This window comes from Anoplolepis gracilipes, chromosome 1, assembly GCF_047496725.1.
Source record: "Anoplolepis gracilipes chromosome 1, ASM4749672v1, whole genome shotgun sequence".
In the NCBI taxonomy this organism is placed as follows: domain Eukaryota; kingdom Metazoa; phylum Arthropoda; class Insecta; order Hymenoptera; family Formicidae; genus Anoplolepis; species Anoplolepis gracilipes.
In genome coordinates this window covers 3,384,667-3,398,528 of record NC_132970.1, presented here as the reverse complement: position 1 = coordinate 3,398,528, position 13,862 = coordinate 3,384,667, and the positions used below count along the sequence as shown (strand labels likewise).

Below are 13,862 nucleotides of genomic sequence, written 5' to 3'. Positions count from 1 at the left end.
AAATAATACTACTTAACTTTAATGAGGGCAGCAAGGATTTCGTTTATTATAAAACTTCAAATATAAAATCCATTATATCAATAACATATCAGATATATATATTTACACACAACAACTCATATGCGTAATTAATTTTACTCGTATAAATGTACGAGAAACTAAACACATAAGAGATAATAGATAGAAATAAGAATGAATAAAGAAACTTACTTTGCTATCTTATGTATTTGGTTTTAAATTAAATCACAAAGTAAATTATATCCATTAAATCGCTTGCACAATTAATGAAATATAATTTATATTTTTTTTTTAAATTTTTTAAAATTTATCTTTTTTATTTTAAATGGTTTGAAATATATTAATATATTAATTAAAATAAAAGCAAGAAAGTGTGCGTCAATAAATATCCTCATTTCACCACATCATATCCGTTTCCGGATTGGCGTGCGCTAGAGGATTCAAACATAAGCTTTTTAAAACTTGTACAGCCTCCTCCCCGTCATCTTTCGCGTACAGAGTCGTTCGTTTGACATTTTCCGCTTTAATCGATTTTCTGCCAAAAGTATCTACCAGCGAACTTACTTTAATCCCGTGCCTCCTTGCTCTAGTCGTCCTCTTGAAGGAATTCTTCGAGGACAACGATCCTACTTTTGTCGTGGTAAATGATGAACGACGATGCTTCCTCCTGGATCTATCACTGCCGTTAACAGCATTTAGATAACCCACTGATTTGATTGTTGATTTTGTAACGTTGTGATCGGCGTCTCTGGCATATATCATCGCACGATTCGGCTGCGGTGCTTTTCGTTTTTGAGTTCGACGTCGCATATTTGGAACAGTGCGAGGACTCTTGTAAATAGACGTCACAGTCCTCGCAATCCGCAAAGGATCCAGAAGCTCATGATTGTGCCAGGAAGCTATGACAGGTAAACCGCAGGCGTTGTGCATACCTACCAACGGCACACCAATACTTCGATGTCCCTTTACTTCAAAGAGTGATCGATACTTAGGATTCTGACCACTCAGGCTACGTCGAGTGTTCTGCTCGTACGCTGATATCTTTTGGCCAACGTGTCCGTCCGCCACTCGCAACGCGTCTTCCGTTACTTTTTTATCTTTCGTACACGTCGCCATTGCCTTTGCTGTATTTCTCAAAGACTCACGTGTACATTTCGAAGGCCGCTGACTCGAGCTAAAGTCCCTGCGTGAGCTTCTGTGAAAGTATTCATCTATGTCGGATCCATCCTGCGATCTTTGGTCCTCCGTCTTATTAAAATATCTATCCTCTTCTTCCTTATCCTTGTTTGAAGCAGCGCAACAGCAACTACGTGGTTCGCGCCGACTGTTGCAAAAGTGGCAGAGTGATTTCCTGCGACTATTATCAGCTTCCATTTGCGTGGCGATGCATGTAGTTTGAGATGCTGTCCGATGATGCGAGCTCCTGGCTATAGGAATTATTTTCTTTGACGGCGTATAAATGCTCTTTTCAGGCTCGGAGACTAAAGTCTCGAATTGCGATTGAGGTACCATGGATCGCCGCAACGTACCGATGTTATACGCGATTGATGCTTGGTAATCTTTAATGGGGATGCTTCTGACTGTACCGCCACCTTGAGGCCTTTTAATTTTAATCAGCTTATCATCGTTGCTATTGACGTCATTATTCACGAGCTTTAAGGGCGACACGTTCTGTGAAAATCTAAGATACTCTTGAGGACGATTATCGATTATAACGTCGACCGCCCGTTCCTCGTACGTCTGATCGTTTCGTAATAAATCTTCGGAGTAGTTGGGAGGATTACGCCATTCTTCAATTATGCTTTTTTTACCCGATGCTAATACACTATATTTAGTATCATCGCACGTGTTTTGGTTATTCGCGTGCTTAACATCAATCGCTGTTTGTCCTTGGCTGCCCTCCAGCCATCTTCATGATTTGGCACCAAATGTCGTCCCGGCCGAATGCATTCTGTTCTCGATACCTATACCTATAATTCATATAAATTACATGGTGAAAATATGGGGGCAACGATAAAAAATCATAAATAATTCAATGAAGTGTAATGTATAAAATACAAAGCACTTTACGTTATTTGCGGCATGAAATCGTGCGATCTAAAAAGTTGTGGATTTTAAGATAGAGAAACTTCTCTTACTAAAATCGTGATCGCTCTCGGTGAATGGACTCAAAGTCTGCGTGGAGGTAAAGGTTGATGCCTGCGACTTTCTTCTCCTGTTTCCTCGAGAGCAAGCGAGAAGTATACTGAGGAGCGCTATGACTTCGACAAACATGACAGCTAATATAATAGCCAGCAGGATCAATGCCTGATCTTGCATCCACTTCTCGATATGTTCAAGACAACCCTAAATGTAGAATAAAAATTATTACAATCGACATTAACGTGTAGCGAAATATACAGTTATAGAAATGTAACTGCAATGAAATATCAAAGCTATACCCGCATTTGAATAAATTCATATAGTCTTTAGTCTTTCTCTATAAAGGCCTGGCCAGACAAGACAAAGGTCGTTAACCAGTACACGATTCTCTAGAATTCACGAGGACATGCCGGTTTTATCATAAATTTTCTAACAAAACGAGGAAAATTTATGTATAAAATACGGACGCTGAAGTAAATCGATAGTTTTTGAAATAGAAATGAAATTTGCATTTCCCTCAAATGTCATTTCGTGAAATCATTAAGTTCTCGCGTTCACACAAAAATTTATTATATTGATATAATAATTGTTAATATTTATTAGTAATAATATTATTAAATTAAAATAATCATTAATATTTTTCCAATTTTTGTATAAAATGGGGGTTGTATAAAAAGAGTTGGATAAAATAGCAACGCGATGCGTTCCTATGAATCGCTTTTATCGACAATATGTCGATATTCTATATTTAAAACGCATTTGTCCCCGTTTGATATATGCGGGTCTCCGCATTCTTCTTTAATGAAAACTGAAAGTGCCGTCTCGCATGCGTTCGCACGGCTCGGCGAAAAAAAAGGGGAGCATTCTAACTTCCTGATTATCGCGCATACCTCTGTGTGTCGGGCGTATTGATGTTCGGCAGGGTTCAGAGCCTGGCAGAAAGTGAGATTGGCAGGCTCAGGGTTGAGGAAAGAGTCCGTCTCATTGGCATTATTCAGGGTGCAGCAACTGAGAGGTACTACTAATTCTCTTCGGCCGACTTCCTGTAGCCGCCACCACGACGTGCCGTAATTGCTGCTTCCGTTTATGCCGCAACAGGCGAACTGTAATCGTCACAATGATAGCAATGCGTATTCTTTTTGTGTTGCAATAGATAGTAGCTATGTTATCTGAGCACAACATACATTTACGATGGAAATGTACAATAATAATATGCTAACAGTCACTTTTATTTTTCACAATTTTAATTTATAAAATAAATAATCAAATAAATAAATTTAATCTCTTTCTTACAATTTTAATTTTTATTACGTTTATAGTTTGTTAAAAAACTTTTATGTAAAAGTTGATATCATCAAATTAATTTCTTTGCAATACAGTTAAAGCTTTTTTCGCGGTTCTTTTCGTATTCGCGGTATTTTCAGTAATCGCGGAATAACTATATTCTTTTTATTCACCAGAAATATCTGCATTCGCGATCAAAATTTCAATTCTATTCGATTATCTTTGTGAATTTTTTTATGAAAATTGATCTTCAATGCAGAGAAGCCTAATTTAGAAATTCCATATTCGCGAATAAAGAACTTTGTCCACTTTAAAAAATTAGCTAATACAATAATTGTCAAATCTATATTATTTATTTTTGTATAAATTTAAAAAATAATATAAACTTTATTACCGTCGTTTGTGCAAGATCGAGGGCTGCCGTGAATTGTTCGCGTCCAGGAACAGAGTAACTGCGTTGTAAAGCGCGTATCAGACGCGCTGGTCTCACATCGATCCCCAATAAGTGAGGCCAAAAAACGGCGATAATACACACGGTACATTGACCGAGGAGCAGCAAGATTATCGTCACGAGATACTGGAAGGTGCAAAATCAAAAAATCAATTCCAAATGACCTATATTAAGATATATCTATATTAAGATATATCTATTGAATTTTGCATGCTACAATGATTATATATTTCACATATATAATATCTTTATATATATATGTATATATATATATATTTTTTTTTTATTAGTTTAATATAACAATAATATTGTTATATTTTTCTACATTTATTTTTAATTTTCTCCGCCACTAGAGTACATAAGTAAAAATTGAAAGCACTAAGTAATTTTTTGTTTTTCAAAAAAAAAGAACATGATCCAGCGTATTATTCCCTCAACGAGCTAACTCATGTTCGCTCGTCCATGAACAAATAATTAATGTTTTTACGTGGCGCTCGGACGCGCCCTCCTTTTATTTACGCGCGTGTCTGCATAAGAGCAGATCCGTTTCCGGGCAACGACGCGTGACTGACTCCAAAGTAGGAAATCCAGTTTCAGATAGGCTCAATGAATAACATACCGCAGTAACTTCATACCGAAATGTTATACAAATAAAATAGACTCCAATTTTATGATTATCTTGATCTTTTTATTAAAATAAATTTTTTCTTCATAGAGGCAAAGGCCATTAGAATTATTTATGTATATTTTATTGATTTATATTATTAAAACTATCGCTATAAAAAGCAATTGTAACAAATAACTATGTAAATTTCTGATAACGTTGTAGAGATAAATTTTTGATGTTACATGCATTAAATATTGAATATTATTGAAAAAAATGGCAAAAAAATACAAAAACACTGGCGCGCTGTTTTTACAGATATAAAATATTATTAAATGCGTATAAAATTATTTAAATTAAAAATATTGTATAGATATTTTACAGAAATTGTGATGCAGCGATTGAAAAGACAAGCTGCCCAGCATCCGAAAAGTCCGATGATGGCAATAAGAAATCCTAGTGCAACTATAGCAAAAGCTAGATAATAGAAGAGTGGTTGATCGGGATGAATGTCACCAGGTCCTAGTAGACGTGATAATAAAATCCTTTCGTTATCGGCTAATAATAATCCACCCAATGACATTAATGCAAAACCTGATATCTGAAAGAGAAGAAGAGACCCAATTTTTATAAAAATTGTATTGATTTATGTCAAATAATTTATAATAATCATTTTACACGAGATATGTCGACTCAGTTTGTAACATATTATGTTAGCTAACATATTTATTATTTCATATGTATTTATTTAAATGTCATTAACAATCAAGATTTATTAAAAACAGAGTAAAAATGAAATTCTATATATTTGAGAAATAAATAATCGATTTCACTCACCAAGAAAATTATATTCGAACAGCAAACAAAGGCGCGTGATATGGCTAATCTGCCAGTTTCCATTGTTGTCCGACGCGTTCGTTTTAATAAACAATTATTGATTTGTAAGTGACTTTTTAGTCACATAAATATTCCACGATCACACTCTGCGTACCGCATAATAATTCGACTCGATCGATTGTGTCATTTGACAATTTGCTGCAATACGTTATAATCCGATCTGTTTCCGAAGCGGACCTGATCGCGTACGTTTGCGGACTGAAAACCCCCTCGTATGCGGTGGATGGACTTTGCTGTTGGCCGTACAGTCTGTAGGCGCGCTTGTGTGCCCTCGTGTGCGACCGACCGGACGGAACCGGAAGGAAGTAGAAAGGTGTGGACGGAAAAAAAAAAACGGAAGGGGAATGAAAAGTTTATATGCACACAGTTGTTTGGCGAATTCATTTTGCGTACGATTTGAGTCAATAAAGGTTCACTTGATCAGAAGAGGGAGAACTTTCAATGACAGATGTCCACTCGTTCAGGTGTTGAATATACTTTCGTGCATATATTATACTTTATATCGAAATTCTGTTATTTCTTATTTTTGTATATATTATATATATTATATTTTGTAGATAAATATTAAAATTATTAAAATTCTTTTTTACGCATATATGTAAAACAATAATATATACTTATAAATGTGCAGTTAGTAATCTTATTGCTAGTATTGTATATTTGTTGTAGGTACATATATTGCAAGTTTTTGTAAATTTACCTGATTTATAAAAAGCTTAGCTAAAGCACTTTGAGATATTAAAATGGGACGATATAATATTTCGCGATGTTTTAAAACGACTACACAGAGGCTTTATATCATGTTAGGCTTTTTTTAAAATTATTTTATTTCTTTCTATAACAAAACTGAAAAATGTCAAGAAAGATATAAAGAAACTAATATTCTCTACTCTTATTTTTTTAAGTTTTTTTGATTTTTTAAAATAATAATGACATTTATAAAATAACTAAATAATTTATATAAACCGATTAAATATTAAAATATCTTCCACAATATTTTCCTTTCTCATTTTTTATAATATATATTAATTTTTATATAGTATTAATTATTTATAAATTTAAAAACTTCATTTGCAATATATTGTTTATTCTTTCGTAATTAGCATAAATATTATATTTACTACTTAATAACCTCGGCATTATATAATTATATAATGATCATTTTCTGGACTGATATTCGTTATAGGAATCTTCCTATGGTGTAAACGAAATTGCAGGTTGAGACTATATACCGCGTATCACGGCAAAAAGATATTTTATGCGCATTATTGTAAGTGTGCACGAAGCCTATCTCCTCTTGTCTACATTAATTCAGCCGCCACACCATGTACTTCCCGTTAAACGAAATAAGCACGGCTTACAAGCGTACATAAAAATTCAATTTTCTATTTATAGGTACGAAGCAAAATTGCAAATATACAGGATGTCCTAAAACTACATATATCCTTTTAGGAGTGAATTCTTTAGCCAATTTGGAGATGATTTTTCCTTAATGAAAATATGAAGGATTAATAATTTTCAATTATAAGCGAAAAAGAAAGGTTTTCCACAAACTGTAGCGTTAAAATTTAACATAATTACATTCTTCAGTTATAATCTCAGATTACTTTAATAAAATTTTAATTTGAAATTTAGTTACCAAGATATAGAATGGCAAAAATTGAAAGTCTACAAAATTGTGGCAATTCCTTAACATTTCTCCTGAAGAAAAATCGTTTCCAAATTGATAAATGATGATTTTAGAACAGCCTGTATATCTCGAATATTCAAAATAATGATAATAAGAGATAAAAGTTGTGTAATACCAAAAATAATTGTATATTTTATAATAAAATATAGTAGATAAATAAAAAATCCACTATAATATATAAATCTTTATATAATTAATATAAATATAAATATCTATACAATTATTTAATTAGTTATAAGTAAATTCAATTTTTTATAAAATTTAAACTTAGAACTCTAATATATTTCTATGAGAGCCACTCATACATCCAACAGAAGGTACTGCCTCATCTTGTTCTCGTTGTGCTGTGTCCTCAAATTCAGGCGGCAAATGTAAAACCTAAAGACAAAAATAAATATCAATAGTAATAGAAAACTTAATCAAACAGAATTATAACTTGACAGAATCAACTTGACTAACTTCTATGACAAATTTTTTACGACGTAATTTAAACGCTAGATCTCTAAATTCTGCACAGCGAGGTGCTAATGTATTTAATGCAGACAATTTCTCAATGTGTAAAAGACCATGATAATCCTTGAACAATGGATTGGTTTCTTTAGCAGATCCTGCAAATGATTCTAATCTAACTGCTATGTCTGACATATGTTCAATTTTCTCAATGACAGCATCCTACAAAAAAATATACATTATAAAATTGATATAACACTATATTGATAATACACTATTATAGAAATTAAATTTTAAAACTTACAGTGTTATCAAAATTATTGATCGGAACTGTTATTACACCGACTGCGTATGAATTCCTCAAAAGTGCTCTGAAGCAATATAAGAATTTTAACAAATCTCGATTTGAAGATTCCTCTGTATTGGAAAGCCATAATCTTGATCCCAGAGAATGTATAATAATTCTTAAAATTTTCTTCTTTTCTGTTGTTTCAGAGATCAAATATTGTCCATTATGTAGAGTTTCTTGAATAGTATATAGTAAGTCGGTATATGCAATGTTTTCAAATATATTATTTTGGCATTGAAGATTATTTTCATGCCATTGTTTTATATCTGCATGTTCTAAGAGATCTTGTTGCATTGGTTTTGTAAGATCATAGTAATGACCAAAGATTTGACCTGTCATAGAAGACGAGTCTATTATTTTCATATTTTGATATCGCCAAGCAATTTTCATTTCTTCATCTATATTATCTACAGTTTTTGTATATGAATCTGAATCATTTATAACTGCGGGTAATTCTGATATAAATTGAGAAGGTTGGACATCTTGTGAAGCAACCAATATAGGTTGAGATGTGACTACTCCTTCTGCCATAAAGTACTTTAATGCAGTTTTAGCATAGAGACCATACTTGTCCTCTTCTGTAATTAGTAATGCATATATAGTTTATATATAAATATTTACAAAGTTCACACATAGATTATTTAAAAAGTAATAAACTTGTTTGAATACATACCAATTAAAAGTATTGAACCAATAGGTAAACCTCCACCTAAAAAGGATAACTAACATTATAAAAACATGATTATTTTACAAAAAAGCAGAATATATGTACAACCTATAATATTAGTAATTAGTAATTACGAACCTATTATATTATCTAACGAAGGTACCCCTGTTGAAATAAGCAACTGTGCATTTTTTATAGATGGCTTTGTGCCTGGTATTGCTGGAAATTTAGTTTTAACTTTTGTCGCTCCAGCAATCATCTCTTTTGTGGCTAAAGCCGTCTGAATATATTATCTCTGAAAAATAATTTAGCATTTATGTATATAATCCAAAGTGTTCACAAAAAATATATTTTATCTAGAAATAATACAATTTCAGTTTTTATATTGTAAAATTATATCTTTACTAAAAGTATATGAATATGTATGATAAGTACAATAAAAATTATCAATAACCTGTCAAAATTTGTACATACACAATTTTTTAGATGAGGTTAGAGGTTAGGTTTGAGGAGACGCTATTAGCGCAAAAAGGATTGTTTTATCTGTAATCTTATCGTTACTTATTCAAAGTTACAAGGACAGAGCAGGCTAATAGCGTTTTCTCTAACACAGCCCACGTGTGTCAAAGTTTATACATACTTCATCGAGATTTTCGCGACTATTATCCTGTAATCGACCATCACTCGTCGTTCGTAGTTTTGATATGAGTCAAGTGATGACACCACATTCGATAAAGTCGGTCGGCGGTCGACGTTTCTAGCGGTTTTCCGTATCACCACCAGAGTGCGATCGCGTCGCGGCGGCAGTAATTATGATTCGCCGTTTGAACGATACATGTATGTACTCGTTCTATCCCTATGCGCAGTTCTGTTAATGGCATCGAGCGTTCGATAGAGGCAAGTTTGGAGCGCGTAATCCTTTGTTTCGTCGCAATGGATGCAATCGCGCGCGAGCATTCGTGAGAAAATATAGAAAGAATCATTGAAACTACGTTGAATCAGCTGCGTGGAGCGCGCGCGCGCGCGCGTGCGTATGTGCATAATAGCCGAAAAGTGAGGTTATGTAATTGTTTGCTATTCGTCCGCGACGAGTTTAATGTCAACGTTCGATGGTATTTGATTTCTTTCCGCGACGGTTCAGATCGCGCGTGTGTGTTTGTGCATATGTGTGTAAGTGCCAGTGAACCAACATCCGCACAATGTGCGCGATCAGAATGCGCGACCGCGTATATCGGACTGTAGGACGACCGTGTTGTATGAAAAACGAATTTCGCGCGTGTCAACCGGCGCATAGGCTAAACGACGCTCGGTAGCGCGGAAACGGCTTCAATGAATTCCAGAATGTTTCTTACGAGCGAACGCCTTTGCAGCAGTATTTCCTTTAGAAATAACGAGAGTCGGAGTGTTTGATCTCGATATAACAAGAGATTAAAGAGAGAGAGAGAGAGAGAGAGAAAGAACGAAAGCAACAATTACAATGGAAAAGAAAGACACGAGAAGAGAAGAGGAAAGCGTGAAGAAGCGACAAGAAAAAAAGATAGATTTTGGAGAGAGGTGAAGAGAGAACGTGGACTCGCGGCGAACTTGAAGCCGCGTCTCATGCGAGTGCGCGCAGGAGGAAGTTGGCCGAACGTTGGAAAATCCGCCGATCCCCTCTCTTTCTTCGCGCTATCGTCTCTCGTGATCCCTCGTTCCTTCTCGCTCTCGATCTCTCTCCTTCGCGCGCGCGCACACCCTCCTCCCCTCTGCCATCTCTCGACCAGCTTCGTTGGTCGCCGTATGTTTCCTTCTCATTCTATCCGACAGGCGGCGTCTCTCTTGCACAGTGCCGTTTGACGACCTCTCGCTCCCACCCGCTCTCTTTTCTTCTCTTTCTCCGGACAAGCGGCAGCACGCTGCCCTCGCTCAACTACCTGTTGTGACGTCCAGCGCGCTCGACACACCGAACAAATCCGCCGTAAATACCTAGGGTCGCGTTGGTGTTTACTCAGTGTGTTTCCTTCATCTAACGACGATCATTCGATACGTAGCGAATATCGAACGCGCATAAGGATTATTTTCGTGCGTGGAAAAGCGCAGCAAGGCGAACATCACGGTAAAGGAGGTCCCCGATTGTGTGAAGTCGCGAAAGGCTTGTGTCGCGGTGGCCCCTATCCCCTCTCTCTTACTTACGCCAGCATCTCCGTGACGAGAACGATACACGCGAGGGGAAGCGAGAGACGGAGAAGGAGCGAACGAGAGAGGGACAGCACGCGCCTGTGAGATGAAGAGAGAAGTAGCGAACGAGAGAAAGGACTCGAGCGGGCTCTTATCGAGAAGTTAGTCGCGCGCGGCGAACCTTCCGTCCCACCGTCGTCAAATCTTCTGTTGCGCGCGTTCTCGAGAGTGACAGTTGTGAACCCGATATTTCCAATGAACTCTGGCGTAACATCGGACTCGAAGTGACGACGAAATGCAACACGCGCGTATATAAGTATATATATCGTAGACATTTTACGTGAAAATTCAAATACGATACATTCGGGCGCATACATTTAAATTGAATAGCGCTTGTTGGCGTTAACGTAACGCTGAACGTTAGCCATGAATGTGACTGTGAACGTAACTGTTTGATGGGGGCGCGTTGGACGCGATAATCGCATTCGTAGAGAGTTTCGAAATAATACTGGAGGAAGGAGAGCAGAGTAGCAAGTAGCAACACAGTTTGGTGAGCGGGTCGTGTGACGGCGACGACGCGCGCACTATCGCGCGCGCGGTCACGTGGATCACGAACAAAAGGCGGAACGCGCGGCGTTCATTGACGAGTCGCGTCGACGCCGCGCGCCGGTGGCATCGCGTCACGTATCGCGGCAGTTGGCGAGTGTGTATGTATGTGCGGTAACTTTGGAATCTCCGTCGTATAACATTCCACACCGTTACATTCTTCACGCCGATATAAGAGCTTCCTCTTTCTCGTTATCGAGATATTTATTTTGGCAACAAGTACATGGTGTTCTTTCAAAACAAGTCTCGCGAAAGAAAACATCGATCTTGACCGCGGTCAAGTCCGGGGGCGCCCGAAAGCGCGGTTATACGCGGCCAGATGCTTTCCTGCCGGAAGTCAGGCGCGATCATCGACACGCCAGCGGATTGGAGGATGCTCGGCACGCAGACAGCGGTGCAGCCGGTGGTAGAGGACGACGAGGTCGTGCGGCCGGCATCGCGCGTTATCAACGACCACCTCGGTGGCACTAATTGAGAACTGGCTTATCCTGCGGTGGATTTAGGGGGCTGTATGGAGGCCGGGGGGCTCCTGCCCCGTCAGCCCCCGCAAGGCCCCCCCGGCACCATCTCCGTGTGCGCGGGCCAGGGCCCGAACGGGCACACCGGCAACGTACCCTGCGCCGGCAACGTCCTCGGCCAATCCGCGATCCACGAGTTGAACGCCGCTGCCGGTCAGCTAGGCATAGCTGGTCAACAGCAGTTGCATCTGCAGCAACAGCAGCAACAACAAATGGGCCAAGCACCCGGCATGGGTGAGGTACTCACCCCGAAGAGGCAGGCGGTCGTGGACCGTTTGCGACGCAGAATCGAGAGTTATCGGCGTAGGCAGACTGATTGCATCCCAAGGTTCGATCAGAGCTTCAACGGGCTGTGCGAGCAGAATACATATGACACCCAGGTGCTGAAGCAGCGCTTCCTCGAGAGCAAAGCGAAACGGCAGGCCAAGAAGACGGATAAGAAGCAGAGCGACTCGGTGGGACTCTCCAACGTTCACATGGTAAGTTCTTTATTTCATTTTTTTTATTATTGCCTTCTCTTCGTCTTCGTCTTCTTCTGCCCGCTTTTATCGTGTCGTGGACAAGCGTATAGGTGTGCCTACGCCGCTGTGAGAATTCGAACTTGTTACAAACTCGGCGGCTCTCCTTCCTTCCTTCCTTCCTTCCTTCCTTTCTTCCTTCCTTCCTTCTTTCCTTCCTTCCTTCCTTCCTTCCTTCCTTCCTTCCTTCCTTCCTTCCTTCCTTCCTTCCCCATCGAACTTCCTCACCTTGGAGGTGGAAAGGCGCACGAGTGAGGTACTTTTTCACGTCACGCGGTATACGAAAATATGTCCGATGTATTTAATATAATGTTTATTATGCTCGAAAAAACGGTCTTGTTGATGCTTAGCATTTCTCACAATATTCGAATAATAACACTCATTTTTTTTTCGTGTTTTCTTCATTGCAATAAGACTGCTTCTGTCCTTCACAGAACGTGCTATTTTCGTATACTCAATTGTGCGACTCATGAATATTGTCCGAATACTATTCGAGATATATGCGGGTCCCAGTATTGACAGCATTAATCCAAAGCATCGAATTGCGTTGGTTATTGTATGTGAACAGTACGCTTATCAGTACGTTTGGACGATGTCAATTGTAGATAAGCAGTTGTATGACATTTTCTCGGAAACGTTTCACTTTTCAATACTGTGATATCCTAATCACAGAGAAATATATTTCTAAAACTATTTTGAGCTATAAGAAAAAATAGTCGTGTGGTATTCGTATAAAGGGATATATATAATTATATATATATGTGTGTGTGTGTGTGTCAATATTTCAGAGATACATTTTTTATATTTTAAATTATTTATATATATAAGATTTATAAAACACACCCCTTTTTCGTCTATAAATTTTACCGATGCATTTGAGACAATTTTTTTTTTTTTAATATGTATATATAATTATTTTATTTTAAATACAAAATTTTATTTATTTCGAAGGAACAATAATTACTCGTAGTGTACATACGTGCAAGCGTATAAACTAAAAAAACTTGTTTATGTTCTGTTAGAAATTGAATAAAAGGCAACTTCGGAATATTTTTATTTGACCGTGTCAGTATATTAATTGCGCGCTTCTGCTGTGTTCATCGAGTAAATCGATGAATTTAACGTGGCGTCGAAATCGAGACGGAACAGGTGGACACGTGGATCGTTAAGGTCGTAGGTCGCGCCCGCGCTAGTTACCCCGTAGGCGTTCGATTCGAGACGTCCCTGTGTTAACCTTGGTTTTACGTCAATGCAGGGGCGTTCTTACGATCCTCGCTACGCGTAACGTCATTGTCACGAACGTTCGCGGAAAATATTTACGTAGAGACCTTTGCATGCCGCGATCTCGTTTGAGAAAAAAAAACCGAATATTTCTCTCAGCTTGTGTGATTAAATAGCGAATGTTGTTAGATACAAATGTGCGTCGGTTTGACTATTTTTGATTTTAAAGAGAATTTATATTTTAAAAAATTGTTTTATCAAAATTACTATTGAAAAGCATTTATATTATT

The 13,862-nt window shown here is 37.7% G+C and overlaps 3 protein-coding genes across 7 annotated transcripts in view; 1 reads left to right on the top strand and 2 right to left on the bottom strand.

The window, feature by feature from the left end:
• Positions 1-1,649: 1,649 nt before the first annotated feature.
• LOC140669442 (CD63 antigen) lies at positions 1,650-5,601 on the bottom strand. Its single transcript, XM_072899293.1, has 6 exons — positions 5,337-5,601; positions 4,882-5,100; positions 3,839-4,021; positions 3,051-3,263; positions 2,157-2,364; positions 1,650-1,988 (listed from the first exon to the last, which is right to left on the bottom strand). The coding sequence occupies exons 1-6, from the start codon at positions 5,397-5,399 to the stop codon at positions 1,930-1,932; spliced, it is 945 nt and encodes a 314-aa protein (XP_072755394.1). The 5' UTR covers positions 5,400-5,601; the 3' UTR covers positions 1,650-1,929.
• Positions 5,602-7,254: 1,653 nt separating this feature from the next.
• Elp4 (Elongator complex protein 4) lies at positions 7,255-12,206 on the bottom strand. Of its 3 annotated transcripts, none has more exons than XM_072896377.1 (6): positions 12,081-12,206; positions 8,691-8,847; positions 8,559-8,594; positions 7,841-8,463; positions 7,546-7,758; positions 7,255-7,464 (listed from the first exon to the last, which is right to left on the bottom strand). In XM_072896377.1, the coding sequence occupies exons 2-6, from the start codon at positions 8,809-8,811 to the stop codon at positions 7,354-7,356; spliced, it is 1,104 nt and encodes a 367-aa protein (XP_072752478.1). In that variant the 5' UTR covers positions 8,812-8,847; positions 12,081-12,206; the 3' UTR covers positions 7,255-7,353. The 3 variants fall into 3 exon arrangements, with proteins under 3 accessions (XP_072752478.1, XP_072752469.1, XP_072752460.1); XM_072896368.1 differs by lacking the exon at positions 12,081-12,206 and adding an exon at positions 9,027-9,186; XM_072896359.1 differs by lacking the exon at positions 12,081-12,206 and adding an exon at positions 9,193-9,319 and having other exon boundaries at positions 7,256-7,464.
• Positions 9,389-13,862, top strand: part of Mam (uncharacterized) — a 164,603-nt gene continuing 160,129 nt past the window's right edge. For 2 of the 3 annotated variants that reach the window (XM_072896241.1, XM_072896234.1), the window contains exon 1: positions 9,389-12,312. In XM_072896241.1, the coding sequence (XP_072752342.1) occupies positions 11,827-12,312 (486 nt within the window). In that variant the 5' untranslated portion in view covers positions 9,389-11,826. The remainder of the gene's footprint in view (positions 12,313-13,862) is intronic. The other variant, XM_072896296.1, reaches the window with a different exon arrangement.

Bases quoted from the DNA above. Each gene is read 5' to 3' on its own strand.
- Elp4 (XM_072896377.1), bottom strand. From the start codon at position 8,811: ATGATTGCTGGAGCGACAAAAGTTAAAACTAAATTTCCAGCAATACCA. The intron at 8,595-8,690 runs GTTCGTAATTAC...TATCCTTTTTAG, and splicing joins TTCGTTAGATAATATAATAG to GTGGAGGTTTACCTATTGGT. The intron at 7,465-7,545 runs GTTAGTCAAGTT...TTTTGTCTTTAG, and splicing joins GTAAAAAATTTGTCATAGAA to GTTTTACATTTGCCGCCTGA.
- LOC140669442 (XM_072899293.1), bottom strand. From the start codon at position 5,399: ATGGAAACTGGCAGATTAGCCATATCACGCGCCTTTGTTTGCTGTTCG. The intron at 3,264-3,838 runs GTAATAAAGTTT...TGACGATTACAG, and splicing joins TCGATCTTGCACAAACGACG to TTCGCCTGTTGCGGCATAAA. The intron at 2,365-3,050 runs GTATGCGCGATA...TTCTACATTTAG, and splicing joins AATACGCCCGACACACAGAG to GGTTGTCTTGAACATATCGA.